General features: G+C 45.2%; 1 protein-coding gene across 1 annotated transcript; it reads left to right on the top strand.

The window, feature by feature from the left end:
• Nucleotides 1-6,017: 6,017 nt before the first annotated feature.
• On the top strand, nt 6,018-6,449 carry LOC135820218 (prostatic spermine-binding protein-like). Its single transcript, XM_065333534.1, has one exon. The coding sequence runs from the start codon at nt 6,018-6,020 to the stop codon at nt 6,447-6,449; it is 432 nt and encodes a 143-aa protein (XP_065189606.1).
• The last annotated feature ends 15,484 nt before the right edge of the window (nt 6,450-21,933 follow it).

The following is a 21,933-nucleotide window of genomic DNA, read 5'->3' as shown; positions in this document are numbered from 1 at the left end:
ATCATCAACCAGGATCGTGTTGGTCGCTCACTTCTTGCTGATCTGGGCAATTTTCTTGACCTCGGCCCCCCATTTGTGACAGTATTTGTCGCTATCAATACGCGAGCAAAGCTCTTAGAAAACTCTTCGCTCTTCTTCTTGCCGAACTTGACACTTGACTGACTCACGGCTACCATCCGGTCTCCGGAGCATGCGAGGAGCACGTCGCACCTTCTACTCGGCAAACCTGCAAGAAAGCACCACTCTCTGCTCACAATAATCATGCTTGTGTGCTCCGGATGGAAGTCGGGAGTCAGTCAAGTGTCAAGTTCGGCAAGAAGCATGTGTTCATCGTTGGATCAATCAACTTGGAAGGGTATTGTATTTTATTTTTACTTGGGCATTCCCAACAGACCCTAAGGTCTTCTTACAGGGTGCCCAAGATGAATGAATTTGTCAAGTTCCTGGCGAAATGAATTGGGGATATGATTTGTGCGAAGGGATTCGGGAGGCGCATTAAAGCGGTCAGCACCAAGGAATGAAAGAGATTTGTATCAAGCTTGAGCTTTCACAATGGGTAAGGAAAGGGAATAATTGACTTGGCCGCGGGTGACTCTATCTGTGTGAGCGCCGTCATGGCGAAAGGAGAACATGTCAGAGAGGAGTGAACTGCAGATATTGTGGATGAAACGGAACACAAAGAATATGGACTTAATACCTTTTGTCTAAGCTAATTATGTGGTATCGCTCAAGCAAGTATGATGTCCGTGTGAATGTGTCATGCTCAAATATGCATCTAATTGCTCTCTTATTTATGCGTAACAGCTGATTTCTCACGTTGTCAGCGAGTAGTGGGCGTAGGCAGTGCTGGTGTACTCGAGCTTGCTCTGGACTACTGACAAGTAGAACTGCCTTCCGGCCTGGACAGCAAGTTTCTTCCTTCTACGTCAACAAGCACCTAGTTTCTTTCTGATATCTTTCCTGAGGGAGTTAACGTGGGCACTGAAACTTAAAGTTGAATTGAGAGTCAGTCCCAGATACTTAACTGGGGTAAATGGTATTAATGTTTATACTGAAAGACATGACCTGATTACTCTTCATTATTGCTTTTCTAAAATACTATTTGATCCATGTCCAGTATAATGTACCTCCTCAAGAATTTACGCCTGGATCACCGTTTGTGTGAATTAGTAGCCCCAAGGAATTTCATGACAGCTTACTACCACTTCGATGCAGACATAGAGGTCAAGAACTACATAAGAGAAAGTAAGTTTCGTGGATTCTTCTGAAAATCCTAAGATAGCAGGTGAGAAAATGTATTCGAGGGTAGCAATGGTCGGCTTTAGAGCGCATGGAGAAGGAGAGTTCTATGTACATCATTGAAGTATATGAAAATTCGTGTTGCATGATAAAATGACGAAATGACATGAGATACATCGATCAGTTATTCCTTCTTTCCTGGATCTTCTAATTTGAACACAAGGGCTCATTCTTCTTGTATTACGTGCGCATCTGCTAAGCTTTTGTAGCGTGGCCCAAGTGGTTGGGCACACAACAACCAACAAGTCTCACCAGAGCAAGGAGAAGTGGTTGAAGAAATGAAGGATGATCTTTCTTCAGAGACAGAGCTTTTTATATGTGACAAGACTAAGAGAGTTCAGGTTTCACATAACAACGAGCAACGGTTTAGACCAATCAGGAGATAGAAGATGGGACAGATTCGGCCAATCAGAAGACATGTATTGGAAGAAAGTAAAGAAAAAAGGAAAGCTTCTGAAAAAGGTAGGTTCGAACTTCATATGCAAAGGATACTAGTCTTATGACTGTACAGGTTTTAACACACCAAGCTACAGTGACACAGGCACTAGACTACAATGCAACAGGTACAAGGTTGAAGAATCTGCATGCTCTACATGGCCCCCTCCCAGATTGAATCACGTCCTCGTGATAATGTGAATATTGTAAAAATAAAAATGAAACGAAAGAACCCAAGGAAGAAGCTATATAAACTGTGTGTTAAATGCCAACCCAACACTATATTTAAAAAAACTCAAATCTCAATCTCTCAAATCTTCACAAGAAAATTGTACATATCAATTGTTCTTGGCTCTCATTGACGGTATCGCACCGGCCTCTGGAGATTTGCCCGATTGCGTAAGTTATACCCACCTGCCTGTGGCATGATCGGACCGGCCGGCACAACGGGAGCTGCCGGAACAGCCGGGACTGGAACAGCCGGAACTGGAACAGCTGGAACTGCCGGAACTGGAATAACCGGAACTGCCGGAACCGGAACAGGCGGAACTGGAATAGCCGGAACTGCGTCTTGCACGTAATCAATTAGCGCCGGTTGAGGTAGGTGTGCTGGCACTGGAGCGTGCTGCTCCTCCGGTACTTGAGTCGTTGACTTGAGCCGGTTGATGTGCACCACCTGGAGTTTCCCTGTATCACAGTGCTCAATCCTGTACACCACGTCATCGATCACCTCGACAACTCGATACGGCCCGGTCCATGGCTTGAAGAACTTCTTTGTGTTGCCTGCTTTCACAGCTGGGTTGTGTAAGCGCACCTTGTCATTGATCGCAAACCGTGGCTTGGTCGTCTTTGCATCATAGTAGTCCTTCTGACGTTTCTGTGCCTTAGCGCCAGCTGATAGAGCGTGAGAAAATGCCTGCTGCAAGGAGATCTAGAGACCAATCATATAGTCAGGTACAGATTTGACATGTTCTCTGGAGTCGTTAAACATAATATCCACTGGCAACTTAAGCTCTCTGCCGAACATCAATCTAGCTGGGGTTTCCTTGGTTGAACTGTGCACGCTACTACGATACGCCAGTAAACAGCGTTGAATATGCAGGTCCCAGTCATTGTGATTGGCATTGACTCTGGCACTCAGCATGTTCTCAAGTGCACGATTCATCCGTTCAACTAAACCATCACTAGAAGGATGATATGGAGTCGTGCGTGTCTTCTTCATATCTAACAGTTCACAGATGGATTTGAACAAATTTGACTCAAATTGCGCACCTTGATCAGTGTGGAAAGACAGTGGCACACAGTAGCGACAAATGAAACCATCAATCAGTGTCGAAGCTATTGTCCTAGCAGTCATATCCGGGATGGCAAAGTCATAATTCTCCGTCGCAAACTGACAGGTACATCAAGTTGCAGAAATGAGTTGCTAACATCTACTGAAGTGTACGTACGATACAATAAGCCATCTTGCAGAACCAGCCGTTTCCACAGGTACGGGATAGCGCCAGGCATGCCGATGGCACAAACAAACAAAAATATTGTGGCCAGCTGTCTTTGCTGGTACGGTACGGTACGGGACAGATACGGCATAGCACCAGGCGTGACACAAACAAACAAACACCAAATTAAAGCTGTGTGGACCCTGGCTAGCGCCAGACGTTACTGAAGTAACGTCTTCTGCATAGCCGCGGGAATAAAATGAAATTAGTGCCGGACTCACTACTAATTACACGTGATCTCGAGTAACTCATCCGTTATCAGGTGAGACTGATCAAGGTTAGGAAACATGTGCTCCAGCAGCACTACATTTCATAGCCCTCAAGCTGTCAACACATCATCAGAGGTGCAAACTGACAGTGACTCACTGTGTGGTGAAGGTGTGTCTATTTGTTGGAGCTGACAGACTTGTGAAAGGCTAGCTGGCTCTGCCGTCTGTTTTGCATCACTCCATTAGTGAGTCAGACTCACATTCCTAACTGGGGCTTCACAAGGCAATGTGTTCATCATGATGCAAATGGAGTATAAATACTTCCACCAAAGGAACAACCGCCACAATATAATGATCTTGTGATAGTTCACCACCTATCATAAAACTTCATGTCACTGAAAGGGAGTCCTCTCTGCCTTGAGCACATGCAGCCCTTGTATTGCCCAAACACCTAATACTTCATTGCTGATTGATGTGTGCGTGCTTGTGATTTGTTGCAGACCTACCTGAATCCTTCTGTCACAGTAGCTGTGAAAACATACCCGAGAATGAGCGTAGGTGCGAGAGTGGCTGCATCGGGACTGTCTATAATTATACTTGTGTTGGTGAGTCGTCCAGTATATGCAAGAACCTTGTTGTTCTGTTCAAGGACCGCATATGCACAATTACATTAGAGCCTACCGGCTCAGAACACAAACAGCCTGGCTAGTGAAGCTCTTGGAATTTTGCTGACATTTTGAGTAGATACTGCAGGCCACTGCAACCATGAGGAAGGTTTTGTTGCTGGAGATTTCTCCACGCCTGAGCCTAAAAAAGGCACAAAATGGATAAGAATTAATTCAAAACTAGGGACAACAAGGAATTGTTAGAAAAATAAGGAATAAAAATTAGGAATGGGAGAACTTCAATTTTCCAGAGCTGAGGGGGGAAAGTGGACTGCCAGAAAAGAGACAAAAATGCCAGACCCACCAGGACTAGAAACCTGGACCTTGCTTGGTATGAGCAATGCCCTAACCAACTCAGCTATGGGGCCAGGCTGAACTTAGGCGCTTATAGGCTATTCAGACTACGGCCACGTTTGTCGTTTTTTATTTGAGTGTTTTGGAGGTGGTTTGTTTTGTCGAGATGGAGGAGACGTGCTGCCGTGTTGCCGTGTGCTGCCGCTGGTCACCTCCTCATCAGGTACAAGCTGTGTGGCACACGGAGTCAAGGTATCCACGCATTCACCTGGACCCCACTGCGGATGCTTGAAAAAGTGACTGTGGTATTGCTGGAAATTGGGCCACATCGACGGCGCTGCGACCAGATCGAACATCGACTCGTCCGATGACGTCCCGGTGGCAGTTGGTAAACGGATTTGCTTGTACAATTCCCTGCCTTTCCCTGCCTTTCTTTTTTAGGCTGTCCACCTTGTTGTGGACTTCTTGCTGGATGAAGATTTTTTCACCTTGCTGCTGATTCAGTAGGGAGGTGGCTTTTTGCTCCTTCGCCGCCCGACTGGACATATATTTGTCCAGGCGGTGAAGGAGATCTGCCCAAATTTTCAGGAAGATGCGCTCCGCATTGTCGGAAAACGATCTGTTCGGCATTTTCACTACCACTGACAGACTTTCGCTACAACTGACAACAGACTGCCAAATTTCCACACTTCTGCATGTACTGTGACAAACGACAAACGAAACGAAAATCTGGGGTCCGAGCTTGTCGGTCACGTTTGCGATTTCGCGCTTCAGATCTCCCGCCACGTTCGCCGTCACCATGGAAATACTGCCGTAAACGTCGATTTGGCCTTAGTCTGAATAGCCTATTACAAGTTTTCACTGCAAAGGCAACTCCCCAGATGTGTCCCACATACTGATGGCACTTGGGTCTGGGTTTGACTATATACTAGGCTCACATAGTCCAACTATAGAGCTCTAGTTGAACATATACTAGGGTGACACAGTCCAACTATAGAGCTCTAGTTGAACATATACTAGGGTGACACAGTCCAACTATGGAGCTCTAGTTGAACATATACTAGGGTGACACAGTCCAACTATGGAGCTCTAGTTGAACATATACTAGGGTGACACAGTCCAACTATGGAGCTCTAGTTGAACATATACTAGGCGGAAGCAAAATATTAACGCGAGCAATGAGAGCTGAAAGAAAATTACACCAATTAACGATATCAGGTGACAACAGATGAGATAAATTCACCAAAAGAAAGTAACCATGCAACCACAAACGAGAACTACTGATCTAAATTCACAAAAAAATTGAATGTAATCATTTTTTCTGCCTGCACAAGATCGGTTTGGTGGTAAAGATGTAGGTAGACTCCAATAGACGCAAATACCTTTGACTCCGTGAACGAGACCAAACGGAAAAACACTCAGCAGTATAACTAGAACGACAATCACTATCCTGAACAAGATGGTTAGCAACAGAAGATTCATACACCCTTACAAAACTACTAGAACCAGTACATGCTTTGGAGTTACTTGGCAAGGAAACTGACCTGTCAGTCCTTGCCACTCCTGCCGTTCCAGAAGAGGCCGCCTGCTGCGATGATGCTCCCTTTGATGTACCAATGGCTGTTGATGTTGATGATGATGAGGAGGAGGAGGACAAGGAGGATGCTGACGCCGACGATGACGACAGCGACGGAGACGATAGTGACTCTGTCAACTTCTTCCTAGAGCAAGTCACAGGTCCCGCAGACACATCTGGCGGTTTCTTAGGTGGTCGGCCACGTTTTCTGCCACTGGAGGTGGACACAACCGAACACGGTAACGAGGAAATCAATAACGACGAAACCGAGGATACGAACGACTATGACGGGATAGAAGGAAGAGGCGGTAAAGACGAAGGCAATGACGAACATGCCGATGACGACGAAGAAGACAACGGCAACCAAGTCGGTTCCGTCCCCAGCGAGGAAGCGATTCCAGTCTCAGTACCATACTTGGGGGGACGTCCACGTCTAGGCCTCGATGACCTTGCCTCAAAAGGCATACCGTAAAAGCCCCTGTATACGCCGATCCGAAATTACGCCCACCCTCCGTGTACATGCCCAGTCTAGGCCTCCCGCGTTTGGGCCTCTCAGAGAGGCCCAAACGCGGCAGGCCTAGGAAAAACCCATCACCTACACGGCAGGATAGTTCCCTGCCGCTGTCTGCCGTTCCCCCTCTGACATCTGTGTTGGACGGGCTTGAGCTTGGCAGCTCTTTGGAGGTGCGTGCGGAACCGCCATTGGTGCAGCCCTCGGGTGTGCCTAAGTCTGCCTCTGGGTGCTTTGCATGGGGCTGTGCCTCGAGTGGTGACAGCACCTCTGCCTCCCCCTGACCCTCCTCCTTCGAGGTCTGTTTTGGTGGGGAGCACCCGTGGCGGTCGATTAGTCCCACCGGAACCAGAGCTGGATTCAACAGAAAGACCTACAACCATGGCTGCAACAACAACACCAGCTTCACATCCAACAACAACACCAGGTTCACATCCAACAACAACAACTAATCCACAAAACAAAGCAGCAAATGACACAGACCACGGAGATCTACAGCAGATTACAACCGGACCTATGAATTCACGGTAAAAATACAAAGGAAACAATCGGAAAGGACGACGACTGACATGAAGGCAACGGCATTCACGGTTGGCGTGGGTGGTGCATGTGTGACGCAGGACGATGCAAGTGAGGAGGAGAGTCAAACCGCTGTGGATGACGGAACAGGTTCTGATTCGGACAGTGAGGGAGAAGGTGAGCTGAGTGAGGGTAAGAGTGAGGGTGAGGGTGTGCGCGTGAGTCGAGATTGTGTGTGTCCGTCTCGTAATAACAAGTCTTCAGTATACAATCATTTGGTTTCTAGTACTGACTGTTGTCGTACTTATTCTGATTCCTGCTTTTCTGTTTTGTGCCGTGCTCGTTATGGTTATCTTTTGCAGTTACACGTTTTGAAAGCTGTTTGTCAGCGCATTCATAAGCCAAATTTGTGTGTCCAAAAAGATAGTGTTATTACCCTAAAATTGTTCAAAACAATGTTCTTTTGTGTAGTGTGGCAACGTTGTTGCCACTTGTGCCTAAATTTGTTTTGTCACCTTCTTGTTTATTATTGTTATTATTTAAACACTCGGCGAGGAGACAATAATTTGATAACCGCAATAAATAAAACTAGCTGAACCGACATTTATGTACTTTATTCATGCAATGTAAAAACGGTGGAGACGATGTGCAATAAAACGATGAAAATATGAAGAAATGGTGTAGGGAAAAAATATGGATTCTAACAAGTTTTCGTACAACACTCATTAGGAATCGTCGTTGTACTAAAGGACACTGAGACAAAAATTGAACTATTATAGAACATCTAAGTTAGAGAAATAACACTAAGAGCAACAACAGTGAAATTTACAAGTGTGAATTTTAACAATCAAAGCGAGAAATGAACAAAGGAGAAGGGAAGGAAAGACAACGTGATAACACATAACAGCAGTACATTACACCTAGAACATTAACGGCCAAGCTTGGCCGCACTAAACACGACACGTTACTTGAACAATTTCAACCCAATTATACTATCTTTCTGTACACACAAATTAGGCTTGTACAGACGCTGATAGCTTCCAACACTTTTAAGGAGGCTCCAACCTTCTGCGCTGCGCAGCCGGTCTGGCGCTCTGTTTTTTTGCAGGAAAAGTCTTGTTTTTGCCGATAAGTGCGAAAAGTTGGGAAATTCCCATCTCAACTTACTAAAATTTGAACTCCGCGATCGACAGTCTTATCAGAGAATATTGTTTCATTCTTCACCTGTAGTCTTCCCTGGGCCCCATCGAGGTTCCTGTTGTTTTTTCCTCCGTTGTGTCAGTGGGTATCAGGGCATGTTTTCAAAAGCATCGCTGGTGTGAGCAAGAAGTTGACTTTACAGCTCGATTTCTCGAGATCCTGAATAATTTTGCTTGACGAAAAAATGAACAAGGAGAACGGAGCCAAGCGTCTCGTTGGCTGTGTAACACCAGGCACCAAAACCTACTGTAAGCGCGTTTTGGAGAGAGAGACTGAAGTGGGTGCACAGACTCTGGTAAGTGGATCCACTTCTAATTCTCAAGTGGCGAAATATATTCCTACGCTGAAAACATTGCAGTCTTGAGTGAGTGGTAAATCGTTGGTGAGCTACTGCTCAGTGACTTGGGCTATTTACGAAAGCTGTGACCTGTCAGCTGCCACCGTCGCCAGCAGTAAGTCATCACCTGCGTCCACTTGAATAAAATACAGCACTGAAAATTGAGTATGTTGTTTTGCAGTACTATTCTCTATTGTCAGTGTGTGAAGTATTTTGTAAATGTTGTGTTGTACAGCACCAGTGATTTGAAAATATTCCTACACTACTCGCACCAGTTCTATTATGATGAATGCATGCACCTCTACCCATAAGCACTATGTGCATGCACATACGCAGGCACGCGTGTGAGCCTAAATATTGTTTGTGTGTGCGCGCGCAGTGCATGTTGTGTGTGCGCGTGCACAAGTGCATGGACAGCAGAATATGGTAACTAAGCTCAAGAGCATGCATTTTGCATGTGGGTGTATGCTATTGCGGGTGCGCGTATATGACGTACGTGTATTTGTGTGTGCAAGGGGTACTTGTTTGTGAGCATGTGCATGTAAGCGTACATGTATGTATCAATGTGTGCAATGCGCATGCACCCACATACACTTGTGGTTGTTCCATGTTATTGGGAATAGTGTATGATTATACCTGATGGATGCTACACTGATTACTAGCAGTCGTTCATTGCCAATATTGAGTTGAACCTGCATCTACATTGTACATGTACTACAAACATGAAACTGCCCCCCCCCCCCAGAATATAATAATAATTGTTATCCTCCTCAAGCTCTTTGCCTGTTGCTTTATGAGAAATACTAGGAGTGAACTATTGCAAGAGTTGTGATGCAAAGCTGGTCTGAACTGTGCTCAGGGTCAGTAGGCCTCGGCCTGGATCATGAATAACGTTGTGCATGGATCATGCCGATATCCAGATCAAGGGCTAAAAAGCCCAGGAACCATGGCCTCATCTAGTCTCCATGTATACTATAACAATCTGGGGACCATTCAATGCTTATGACACAAAAAATTGGAGTAATACCACAAGGAATGCATAGAATGATCACCTTACCTGAAAAATAGCAATTCCAAGAATGGTGGAAAATCGGCCAATTTTCGGTCCTATTTTTATTTTTGGAGGTCTAAAATGCACGGTAACCCCCTAAAATTATATATTTCTAGTTTCTATGAAGTATGAGGATCCCAAAAATAAAATAAAAAGGGCATGTCCATGAAGAAAATATGAAGCTGTGCACCCAATTGTACTTTGCGGACGGGCATTTCTGCGAAGTTCATTTTTGTACCAAAATTACTATTTTTCTGAGTAGTCAATGCTGATCGCCAGATTTTCTTGCTCATATGCTTCACTGTGATGTGTGAAAGGACTTGCAATCACAAAGAGAAGCCAGACAACTGGTAAATCTGAAATATGACCCCAAAACAAGCAAATTTAGGCTGAAATCGATAAATACACCCACCCCTAGAAATACACCTCAAACAGCCTTATCTCCGCGGAAACACCCCCTGAATTTTTTTGTGAAGTAACATGGGATGATATAGAGCACACTCATCCACAAAAAAGAGAGGGTTTATGAAGAAAAAAAATCACCCCCAAAGGGTTGGAGCCTCCTTAACTGTAGTCCATAACCATGACGACCACGGCACAATACAGTGAACGAAGGGTCGGAATACGAATTGCAACAATCAGGACTAGCTAGCAGATGATTGTACACTGAAGACTTGCTACCACGAAACCTACGCACAACACTAACACTCTCACCGGCATTCTCACCATCACTCCCATCACTGCTCTCCGACTCACTGCTCTCTCCGCCGTCCGTTCCATCCTCCGCTTCCTCTGTACTCTCTCTGTCTCGTCCATCCCGCCTGACCGGGTCCATTGAACTCAACTCAGCCGTCACCCTGCTATCACATCCCTCCCTTCGCCCTTGTCCGCTGAGTGCGTAGCTTCTGTTGTAGTTGGACCCAGCGCTAGACGTAGAAGCGCAAGACGTAGAGGCGCAAGACGTAGAGGCGCAAGATGTAGAGGCGCAAGACGTAGAGGCGCAAGACGTAGAGGCGCAAGGAGTAGAAGCTAAGGAATTGAGAAGGGTGATACTGGTTAGCACGGAAGAGATCAACTGCGAGACTGTGTGGAACACGGAAATCGGATGTGTGTTATCTAGTCCAGCGTCCGCCCCACGAGGCAGTGACCCAGTGACTGTGTCGTGTGTGACATCCCACAGCGGCAGGCTTCGCGTGTTGCTGGATTCGGGTGCCAAGGCGTCATCTGTGACTGCAGCATTGGTGTCCACAATCGATGCAGAGCACGTTGGTGTTAATGTTGAGGTGAAGCCGTCCGGTGCGGAATCAACCCAACAGCGGATGGACAAGTTCGCCATCACGATCCTGGGTAGCTCCGCAGTCATTCCGATAATATGTGCTCTCGTGAAGCCAACATTAGAGCTTGATCTGAAGTGCGCAAGTCCGCAGACCATTGCTCAGTTGTCAGAAATGGTGAGCACTCATAATATTCCACCTTGGCACCGCCACAGCAGCGGATTACTCGTTCTGGGCGTGTAGTCAGAGCCCCGGTCGTTTTTGACTCGTGAGTTGTAGTACGCCGGTGAGAAGCCCTATGGTGGGGAGAATGTTGTGAAACCACAAGTTCTCGAGGGTGAAAGGCCTTCTCGCTTGTGACATTGTGTTCGTGTCAATGCAGTTGTATCTCGACTCCGCCGTACCGCTGATGATTTCGAAGTAGTATACGCTACATGCGCTATGTGCGGTTTGCTGTGTGCGCTGTAGTTGTATGTTGTATGTGTATGCTTTTCTCATATACGCTGTCATTTTCACGCTATAACTACCTGGTGGTTTTAGTGTTAGTTTTTTTCAGTTGTTCATTCAGTTATTAGTCGATGGAAGTGAAATACACTGTTGAGAATAAAATAGTTGTCCTCGTGCCGTGTGGGGTCGTTCGTTCCTGATACTTAAGAGAACCAGAGGGTTCACAACAGGAATCTTCGTTGTACTAAAGGACACTGAAAACAAAATTGACCTATTATAGAAAATCTACATAACACTAAGAACAACAGCAATGAAATTTACAAATGTGAATTTTAACCATGAAAGCGAGAGCAATAACGAATGTGTGTACCAACACTAAACTTGCAACTGAAAAATGAACAAAGAAGAGAAAGAAAGAAGGAAGGACAAAGTGATAACAAAATAACAGAAGTACATTACACTTAGAACATTAACGGCCAAGCTTGGCGGCACCAAACATGACACTTTACTTGAACAATTTCAACACAATTATACTATTTTTCTGTACACACAAATGTCGATCTAGCTTGTATTACTGATTGCGGTTATCAAATAATAGCGAGAGAGCTTGGAAGCTCAGGGCCCTACGCTATGCTTTTTTGCCTTGATGACCTAGACAAGAAAAGCATAGAGATGTTATAAATTCTTATAAATTTCTCCTTTTTTTGTAAAGACATAACCTGGGATTCGAACCCGCACTATCGCCCTGCATGCATCTCCCAATACACTTCGCATACATACTAATTCTTCCAAGTTGCTTCACGCTAGGATCTTGCATTTGAAAGCCCTATTTGAATATGTATTGTGGCCAGCCGTCTTTGATGGTACAGTACGGGACAGGTACGGGACAGGTACGGTCGAGGATAATACGACACCGTCTACCACCTTGATGACCTAGGCAAAAAAAGCATAAGGATGTTATAAACTTTTCAATTCTCCTATTTTTTTCAGGCATAACCTGGAATTCGATCCCGCACTATCGCCCTACATGCATTCCCCCATACACTTCGCATTCATACTCATTCTTCCAAATTACTTCACGTTATGATCTTGCGTTTGAAAGCCCTATTTGAATATTGCGGCCAGCTGTATGTGGCCAGCTGTGTTTGATGCGTTTGAAATCCCTATTTGAATATTGCGGCCAGCTGTATGTGGCCAGCTGTGTTTGATTGTACGATACGGTACGGGACAGATACGGGATAGCGCCAGGCGTGACACAAACACACAAACAAACACACAAATACCAAATTAAAGCTGTGTGTACCCTGGCTAGCGCCAGACGTTACTGAAGTAACATCTTCTGCATAGCTACGGGAATAATGATATTTCCATCTTGCATAATCCTAAATTCTAATCGTTTGTGTGCAGTTATGAGTTGCCCCTAACGTTCCCATACTCTGTTCCTTGTGCTTGTCCTCCAAACACTTTTTTGATGCTGCTTTTGGTGCTTATGCAGATGCTGATACCACTTCTCAAAATGCTAACAAAAATTTGGCACAGCAGCAAAAACGTCCAGTACCTACACCAGGTGAGATTGAAGTCATTGAATTCAACTTGTCCGCATCATACTTCCTATGCATCACCTAAATGCGAGTTTATCTTTTAAGTGCCTGTAAACCGTCATTCTTAAGCAGGAAACATTTAGGTGGAAAACTGGATCCAAGACCCTAGAGAAGGAACTGACATCTTTCCTAACTTGCTTTTGATCATGGCTTAAACTTGTTTGCTCAAAACATCTCTTACATCGAGTAACACTTCCATGATACTTTCATAAATGTTATTGTGATGCCAATTTGCGGAGCCGGTGCACCCATTCCACACAATGATTTCTTTACTGGGACTCTTGTACACAGCAGCTGCTATTCCGCGAGGGTGTGCCAGCCATGACTCGTTACAGCCTCTGTAAGCAATGACGAAACTGTTAGTGCAGCAACCATGACCAGTTACAAACTCTGTCAACCATAGCTTTTAAAAAATTTCATCAACCATGACCTTTTACAACCTCTGTTGACTATGACTTGTTACAAACCCTGTCAACCACGACTCGTCACAAACACCGTGAACCATCGCTCGCTGCAATGTACATGTATGACCTCTGTCAACCAAGACTGGTTAGGCCACGCGTTTTAATTTCTATGTTTCTCGTCACCTGCGCGCATACGATTCTGGAGTCTGGAAGAAAAAAAGTACTTCCTCCGTTAACAAAAAATTCGTGATGGATTTTGATGAATATGAAAACGCTTAGAACAGGTCAAGAACTGTTTGTATCGACTGCAAATCACTGGACGAAGGTGATTCAGCCTATGTACAGCGTCTTTACAAGAGAAACTGTTGGCGGAATGAGCAGAGAGATCAGTTTGCGTCGCTTTCACTCGATTCATTTTTGACCTGCGTCGCTGTCGTCATCTTCTGCACGCGAGTCGTCATCTGCTGTACGCGCGTCGTCATCTCTCTCGAGTCGTTGTTCAGCTCGTGTCAGCCTTGCCTCGGCTTCTTTGATCACACACCGCTGACCTTGATGTCACCGCCGTTCAAGTAAGTTGGCTTTCAAGCTGCGTGATCCGCCTGGCGATTATTCGTTTCCACCAGGGAGTCGTGAAAAATATTTTTTGACTGCCTGGTTTCATCTTCGCTCTCCAGAACTCCACGAAACGAGGAGTAAAGGCACAGCCAAACTGATTCCATTTTCTCTATTGGATACCAGCACTGAACGGCAGCGGCTAGCAAGTCCAGTCGACTTTCTTTAGCCACGAGACTCGCATCGGACTGCAGACTTCTGAAAGAATGCATGGCCATCAGCATTCGAATCTGGGCTTTGCGCAGGTTGAACAAGAACTTGAGTTCAGAATTATTTTCATTGAGCCGTGCGATCGGAGCAGCTCCTTGTTCACTCGCTCTTTGTGTGGGCTCGCTGCTCTGCTTTATCGCTCTCTATCACTCTCCAACTTACTCAGTGCTAAAGTAGTAGAGAGGCCAAGCAGCGCAGTATTTCCACGGAGAAGTGGTATTTCAGTTTCGCTCGCCATGACTGTCATCACCCATGTTTCCACAGCGCAACCATCGATTCCGCTCGGGTTGTTGTGAAAGGTCGCTTTCCTTGCATCGTACCTCTGTCAAAGCATGCCAGGGACGGCCAAGAAAGTAATTGCGACTCATTTCACGGCAGTTTGTGCCCAAATCAGCCCCTCAAAATTCCATCACGAAGTTTTTGTTAACGGAGGAAGTATAAAAACTGTGCTGCACTGACTGTGCATGTGGGGACCAGCACACTCATGCACATGTACAAAATGTGGCCTGACCTGCACGACACATGATGCGAGGTCGGCGTTTGTTGTGCGCAATCCAGCATGCACAGATTGTGGCAGAAGCTCCTATCACATGCTAGTTGCTAACTACGGATGCCATTTTGCAGTGTGTGTTGGTGAATTTTAGTGTTAACAAAGGTCTAATGATTGTGAAAAGAAGAAGGACTAAATGTTACGAGTTATGACTAACTGTCCACCAACGAAACCAGATCTTATACAGTAAGCGAGTGCGAAAAAATGGCACAAAACTGACAAGGACATAACTCGCAACATTTTGTCCTTCTTCTTTTCAAAGTTATTTAATTGGCTCACCATCCGAGTTACAAAGGTCTAGTAATTTTTTTTATTCTTCGGTATTTTTTTATTTTTTTTCCACCTCTCGCATATGGTTTTAGATTTTCAGGTGACGAGAAACATGGAAATAAAAACGTGTGTCCTTATATACCAGCTCAGTATGTACATACACAGTCTAAGCATACCTGGTCACAGGTCTCTAACTAGGTGATTATGAGCTGTTGCAAAACATGTGAGTAAATTTAATTTTTTTAAAGACATATCCTGGGATTCGAACCCGTACTATCGCGCGCCCTGCATGCATCCCCGATACACTTCGCACACATACTAATTCTTCCAAGTTGTTTCACATTGTGATCTTGCATTTGAAAGCCCTATTTGAATATGCATTATGGCCAGCCGTCTTTGATGGCACGGTATGGTACGGGACAGGTACGATCGAGGGTAATACGACACCGTCTCCCGTACCGTACCGTACCATCAAACACAGCTGGCCACATACAGCTGCCCGCAATATTTAAATAGGGCTTTCAAACGCAAGATAATAACGTAAAGCAAATTGGAAGAATGGGTATGAATGCGAAGTGTATGGGAGAATGCATGTAGGGCGATAGTGCGGGTTCGAATCCCAGGATATGCCTGAAAAAAAAGGGGAATTGAAAAATTTATAACATCCTATGCTTTTTTGCCGTCAGATACGGATAGCGCCAGGCGTGACACAAACAAACAAACACACAAACAAATACCAAATTAAAGCTGTGTGGACCCTGGCTAGCGCCAGACGTTACTGAAGTAACGTCTTCTGCATAGCTACGGGAATAAAATATTTTTATGAGTGAGATTTCTTCGTTAACGTAGTTCTGTTGGGACTGTGCGGCCTCATATTTATTATATGTGCAAACATGCCTGAAGGCGGGAAGATCGTTAACATATGCGCCCGGATTAGCGAAAACCATCAATGGTGCTTGATATCTAATTCATGAAAAAGTGTCGTTGTTGTTGTATATTTTACTTCACCAAATGAACTGGCCGAGATGTCGTCTCACCTGCCCATAGGACAGGTTCTCACAGAATGATGAAGGGATGACATGCAAGGCAAAACAAGAAATGATAATAATATAAGACAGAAAGGACCGAAAGAAGAAAAGGAAAAAATTATATGAATTTTATTTATCCCCGTGGTTGGCAATCACCCACTCTCTTCACATTGGCCGGTGTTTCAACCGAGTCTTGAGATGGTGTAATGAGAGAGCTTGGACGCTCAGGGCCCTACGCTATGCTTTTTTGCCCTGATGACCTAGACAAAAAAAGCATAGGGATGTTATAAATTCTTTAAAAAAGTCCCTTTTTTTTAAGACATAACCTGGGATTCGAACCCGCACTATCGCGCGCCCTGCATGCATCCCCCGATACACTTCGCATGCATACTAATTCTTGCAAGTTGCTTCACGTTATGATCTTGCATTTGAAAGCCCTATTTGAATATGCATTGTGGCCAGCCGTCTTTGATGGTACGGTACGGGATAGGTACGGGACAGGTACGATTGAGGGTAATACGACACTGTCTACCGCCTTGATGACGGCAAAAAAAGCATAGGGATGTTATAAATTTTTCAATTCTCCTATTTTTTTCCCAGGCATATCCTGGGATTCGAACCTGCACTAACGCCCTACATGCATTCCCCCATACACTTTCCATTCATACCCATTCTTCCAAGTTGCTTCACGTTATGATCTTGCGTTTGAAATCCCTATTTGAATATTGCGGCCAGCTGTATGTTGCCAGCTGTGTTTGATGGTACGGTACGGTACGGGACAGATACGGGATACTGCCAGGCGTGACACAAACAAACAAACAAACAAACACACAAATACCAAACGAGAGAGCTTGAAAGCTCAGGGCCCTACGCTATGCTTTTTTGCCTTGATGACCTAGACAAAAAAAGCATAGGGATGTTATAAATTGTTTAAAAATTCCTTTTTTTAAGACATAACCTGGGAATCGAACCCGCACTATCGCGCGCCCTGCATGCATCCCCCGATACACTTCGCACACATGCTAATTCTTGCAAGTTGCTTCACAATAATTATGATCTTGCATTTGAAAGCCCAATTTGAATGTGCATTGTGGCCAGCCGTATTTGATCTTACGGTATGGTACGGGATAGGTACGGGACAGGTACGATCGAGGGTAATACAACACCATCTACCGCCTTGATTACGGCAAAAAAAGCATCGGGATGTTATAAAAAATTGTCAGTCATATCCTGGGATTCGAACCCGCACTATCGCCCTACATGCATTCCCCCATACACTTCGCATTCATACCCATTCTTCCAAGTTGCTTCACGTTATGATCTTGCGTTTGAAAGCCCTATTTGAATATTGCGGCCAGCTGTATGTGGCCAGCTTTATTTGATGATATGGTATGGGACAGATACGGGATAGCGCCAGGCGTGACACAAACAAACAAACAAACAAACACACAAATACCAAATTAAAGCTGTGTGGACCCTGGCTAGCGACAGAAGTTACTGAAGTAACGTCTTCTGCATAGCTACGGGAATTAAAGCTGTGTGGACCCTGGCTAGCGCCAGACGTTACTGAGGTAACGTCTTCTGCATAGCTACGGGGAATAAAAATATATAATAATTATACTCAATCTGCGGACAGCATGCTGTTTCGTTCTTTTTGAACTCATCAGCGCAGCACAGAGAAAATGAGGCCGAGCCTGAAAGCAATGGAAATAAACATTATATATATGAAAACAATTTCATTGAGTCAGAAATAAAAAGACGATAATTTCATTAGGTCAAAGAATAGATAGACAATTTCATGGAGTCAGGAACAAGTAGTTTATTTTATAGACATGCATGCACAGGTGATTGATAGATGAATGATAAGGTTGGAGTTTATGGCAGATAATAAAAGTTTAACGAGGATATTCACAAAGTAAGTACAGTATATTAATGGCAGAAAGAGCTTTTCTGAAGGGACCAGGGACACCTATCATTCTAAAATCAGAGGGGAGAGCGTTCCAGCGAATGCTTCCCCGAAACATCATGGTAGAGCGTCCCGCAGGCCCATGAAGAAAGGAAACTTGAAGCAAGTTCGACACTTGTCCCCGTGTAGTGCACTGATCCTCTAGAAAAGTCTCTGGGGCCGTTCGGGTGAATAATTGTTGAAGAAGGGGCTACAGGAGGAGTTATTGCATCGATGAACAAATACGACAATTTTGTGTGAAAATGTAGGTGGTAGACTAACAATGCTGAGCAGAGAGAGCAGCGGGTCGGTTGGAGTCAAGAGCCGCTGTTTCAAAAAGCAGTGGCCCAAGGACGCTATCTTGTGGAACACCACGGGAGCAACTGACGGCTTCACTAACAGAGTACAGAACTTTTACACTCTGGAAACGCCCTCAGAGGTAGTCTGTGAACCATTCCAATGCAGTCCCAGCTTTACCAAGGGAAAACAAAACGGGAACTTGACGTTCATGCTTATCACGGTCGAAAGCTTTCGACATATCAACAAACACTGTCCCAGTGAATTCTCGTTTTCATCTAGCGGTGGACCATCGATTAGCAGCTAACACAAGTGCATCCTCAGTCAAATGTTGCTTGCGATAAGCAAACTGGCTGTCGGGCAATAGCTGTCGTGTCTCCAGATAGGCAGTGAGCTGTCTCTTAAGAGCCGCCCCATACTTGAATGCGTCGTAAACGACGCATTCAAATGCAAAACTTCAAAAGATCGTAACTGAGTCCAATCTCGCTCAAAGTAATCGAAATATCCAGGGCGAAGAGAAAACTCTCACCTGTCGGGAAAAACAATCTGCGAAGCGCTGCGAGCTACGGTTCCTGAGATAAATCACTCGTAAGTTGAGCCGCGAGCAGCAATTTCAAAAGCGCGCAGTGCGACTTTGGTATTGAGAATTTTGAGACTTTTCGTCACGCTGGTTTACTCGAATTTGCACGGGTTTCACTGTTGATATTGTCAAGAGTACACAGCGTAAAAATTGGAACTCCACGATCGAGCAAAATAAAAATATCTGGAGCGGGACGCAATTGGACGCATTTGGGGCATTTTTCGTACTGTCGCTGCAATCTAGCGCTGGATAGACGGTGTGCTGGCGATCATGATCGACCTCATTCTCTTCCTCTCGCGGAGACCTTTCCAGGAAGCCCTAGATTGTGAGGATTGTGAGTAGAACTGAAGCTATGATCCAAGGAACACGAAAAAATGCAGAATTTTGAAATTTTCCTGTGGCTCTTAAAGGGTTAACCATTGTCTCCAGAATACGGGAGATAATGGGGAGGAGAGACACTCGACGATAGTTCTGGGGCAAGGTTGGGTCGCCACTCTCAAAATATAGGGAACTGACTTGTGACACTTTGAAGGTTGGCGGAACCTGTCCAGTTCTAAGAGACAATTGATAATGCTGGTGAGATTCAGTGCAAGAACAGAGGCATGTGGCCTGAGCAGGAAACTGGGAATCCAATCACTGCCCGTGGCTTTGCTTGCATCCAGTGATTTCAGGCATGACTCGACATCTGTCACTGTGACAGGCTGGAATAAATTTAAGCTGCATTGGAGGCTTGGGCCCAATGGCAGCTGGAGGTGGGTGGACGTGGTGGATCATTCTCTACTCCGCCAAACACCCGACTTAGCTCTGGCAACGGCACTTGAGGGATTTGCGATTGCTTCCTTCTGCCGGTGACAGTATTTACAGTCCATTTCAAAACTATAGACGCATAGTGTTTTGCAAAATTCGATGGGATTTATTTAAATATTTTTAGTTTTTCTCCAGATTCCGTCTCTGCATCGCTTCACAATTCTGGCTATATACTTAGTTTTCGGTACAATTAAAGTTTATTTTTAAGCCAGGTTTTCCGGTTTTACATGTAATTTCTGTTTTGAAGGGTTTGACCAGTTTGTTTCGGATTTTTGCTCCTGCTGAGACAGTGCTGCGCCCAGACCACTGCGGATGCATTTTTGTACGAGTCCTGGTGGCCTCGTGGTTTCCAGTACAAGTGTGGCGCATTCGAATCCCATCACGCCTCCTGCCTTTTATTCTCTTCTTTTCTGCATGTTTTGGATCTTGTTGGGTGAAATACGTACGACTCGTAGGGATGATAATTATATTTTCTCTTTTTGATTTGATCATTTGAGCCTCCCTGTTCCCTTCCCCTTCCACAGCTCGCTCGATGTTCTGCTCTAGTTATGCCCAGAAGGCAGCTGGGCTGTTAGGTGGCCGGTAGCGGCAACCAATAACATGGGAGTCGTGGCCGGGAACTGCAACCTCAAGCCATAGTAGCTCCAGCTCAGTTTCCAGATCGAAGCGGCGATGAACAGCCAGAGACTCGTGGCAGTATACAGCTACTCCACCAACAGGTCGATCTGGTCTTGCGAAACAATTTGAAATGTGATATAGCTACTTCACCATCACTGATATCCGGTTCCAAGAAAATGTATACCTCTGGAGGACACAAACTCCTGGACCTCAGAAACCTTCCTCCTCAGGCTGCTCACATTGAGGAATGCAGTGGTCAGAACGGTCATTTTGGTTGTGACTGAGATGCAGTTTGTTGACCAGCAGTATGGTCTGGCGCAGAGTCCAGATATTTGTCAAAGTTACAAAGTCTGCAATAAACAGGCGCTGGCCAAAGGTTCCGCTGGAGCAGAGTCTTGGAGCTGGTGTGATTAACACAATTCGAGCAGAGATGCTATCCTCCTTGCGAAAGATCTTGCATTCATGGACGGTGACTGGAATCTTCGTAGCTGAAGCTCGCTGTGCTATAAACTGGTTAAGGTGGTCACTTTCCATGTCATGCCGGAGATTGCCAGCAAAACGGACCACATTCTTGCCTGTAGGCTTTGTGTTCGAGATAAGCTGCCATGCCAGATTGTCAGGCTCATCCTCCAAACAAGGCAACAGCTCGCGTTCTTGAACGTCCGCGTTTTGAATCTTCGTCCTGGGATTTGAAGTTCCGCGTGTCGGTCCAAGACCTCCACGAGATCTACGAAATGAACTACATGATGCGCTGTCGTCCTCCGATCCCGAGTCTGCTGCTGCTGAGCTGGGTTGCTCACTTGCACCAATGGCCATATCAGGTGTGTTTGCTTGCACGAGTTCAAGAAGGTGTGAACTCAAATCCGTACGGGTACTGGCTTAGCTGGCTGCTGTCTGCTTGAGTTCAAAAGTTGTGAACTCAAGTCCGCACGAGTACTAGCTTTGCTGTCTGCTTGCTGCTTCTTCCGACGTGGCTTTCCCTTGCTCTTGGTCTCGTCATGGCCGACTGCCTTTGCTGCCTCCATTGAATCCGTTGTTGATCCAGATTTATTAACGATCTTCGTCAGGGAGGAAACTAAATGGGCGAGGTCGTCGATGTTAACTATTTTATCTTTTCTGTCGATCGGCGGGAAGACTACGCTCCCTTTCCATTTCTTCGAGGATTTTGAAAAAGATGACTTTCAGATGCTGAGCAAGACTGATGGAAAGAATCTCTGCGCATGGGGTCTGGAACACCAAACTGATCATCCACTGTGATATCACCACAAACATTTGTGTCCATCCTACTAAGCCAGCCCCTGAGGGGCAAAACTGCAAGATTGACTGAATACAAGCGGAGCCCAAAAATGGCAAACCTCCCCTGCAGCAAAAAAACGTGCACCTTGAAAAAAACATTCAAACAAGTGAAATTTCTTCGTTATTGCAAGTGCTTTTAGGGCTGTAAGGCCTCCTATGTGTTAAATGCGGATATGTTAGCACATTCTCTCGTTAACCTGTGGATTTTGGACAACGTTTTGGAAATTCGTTGTGATGCTGTACACAGCTATTATTCTAACGAGCCGCAAGTATAACGGTTTCTAAAAATTAGCCGAATTACGTGTTCCAATGATAATGGCGATCATTACAACTATAAATCTCGGTGCCTACTACTTCAAGAAGCAGCAACAGTAGATTTATCCATTTCTGGAGAATGTT

The sequence above is a fragment of the Sycon ciliatum genome, chromosome 6, assembly GCF_964019385.1.
Source record: "Sycon ciliatum chromosome 6, ocSycCili1.1, whole genome shotgun sequence".
Classification (NCBI taxonomy): domain Eukaryota; kingdom Metazoa; phylum Porifera; class Calcarea; order Leucosolenida; family Sycettidae; genus Sycon; species Sycon ciliatum.
The sequence above is the reverse complement of the archived record's forward strand: the minus strand, read 5'-3'. Positions and strand labels throughout refer to the sequence as shown.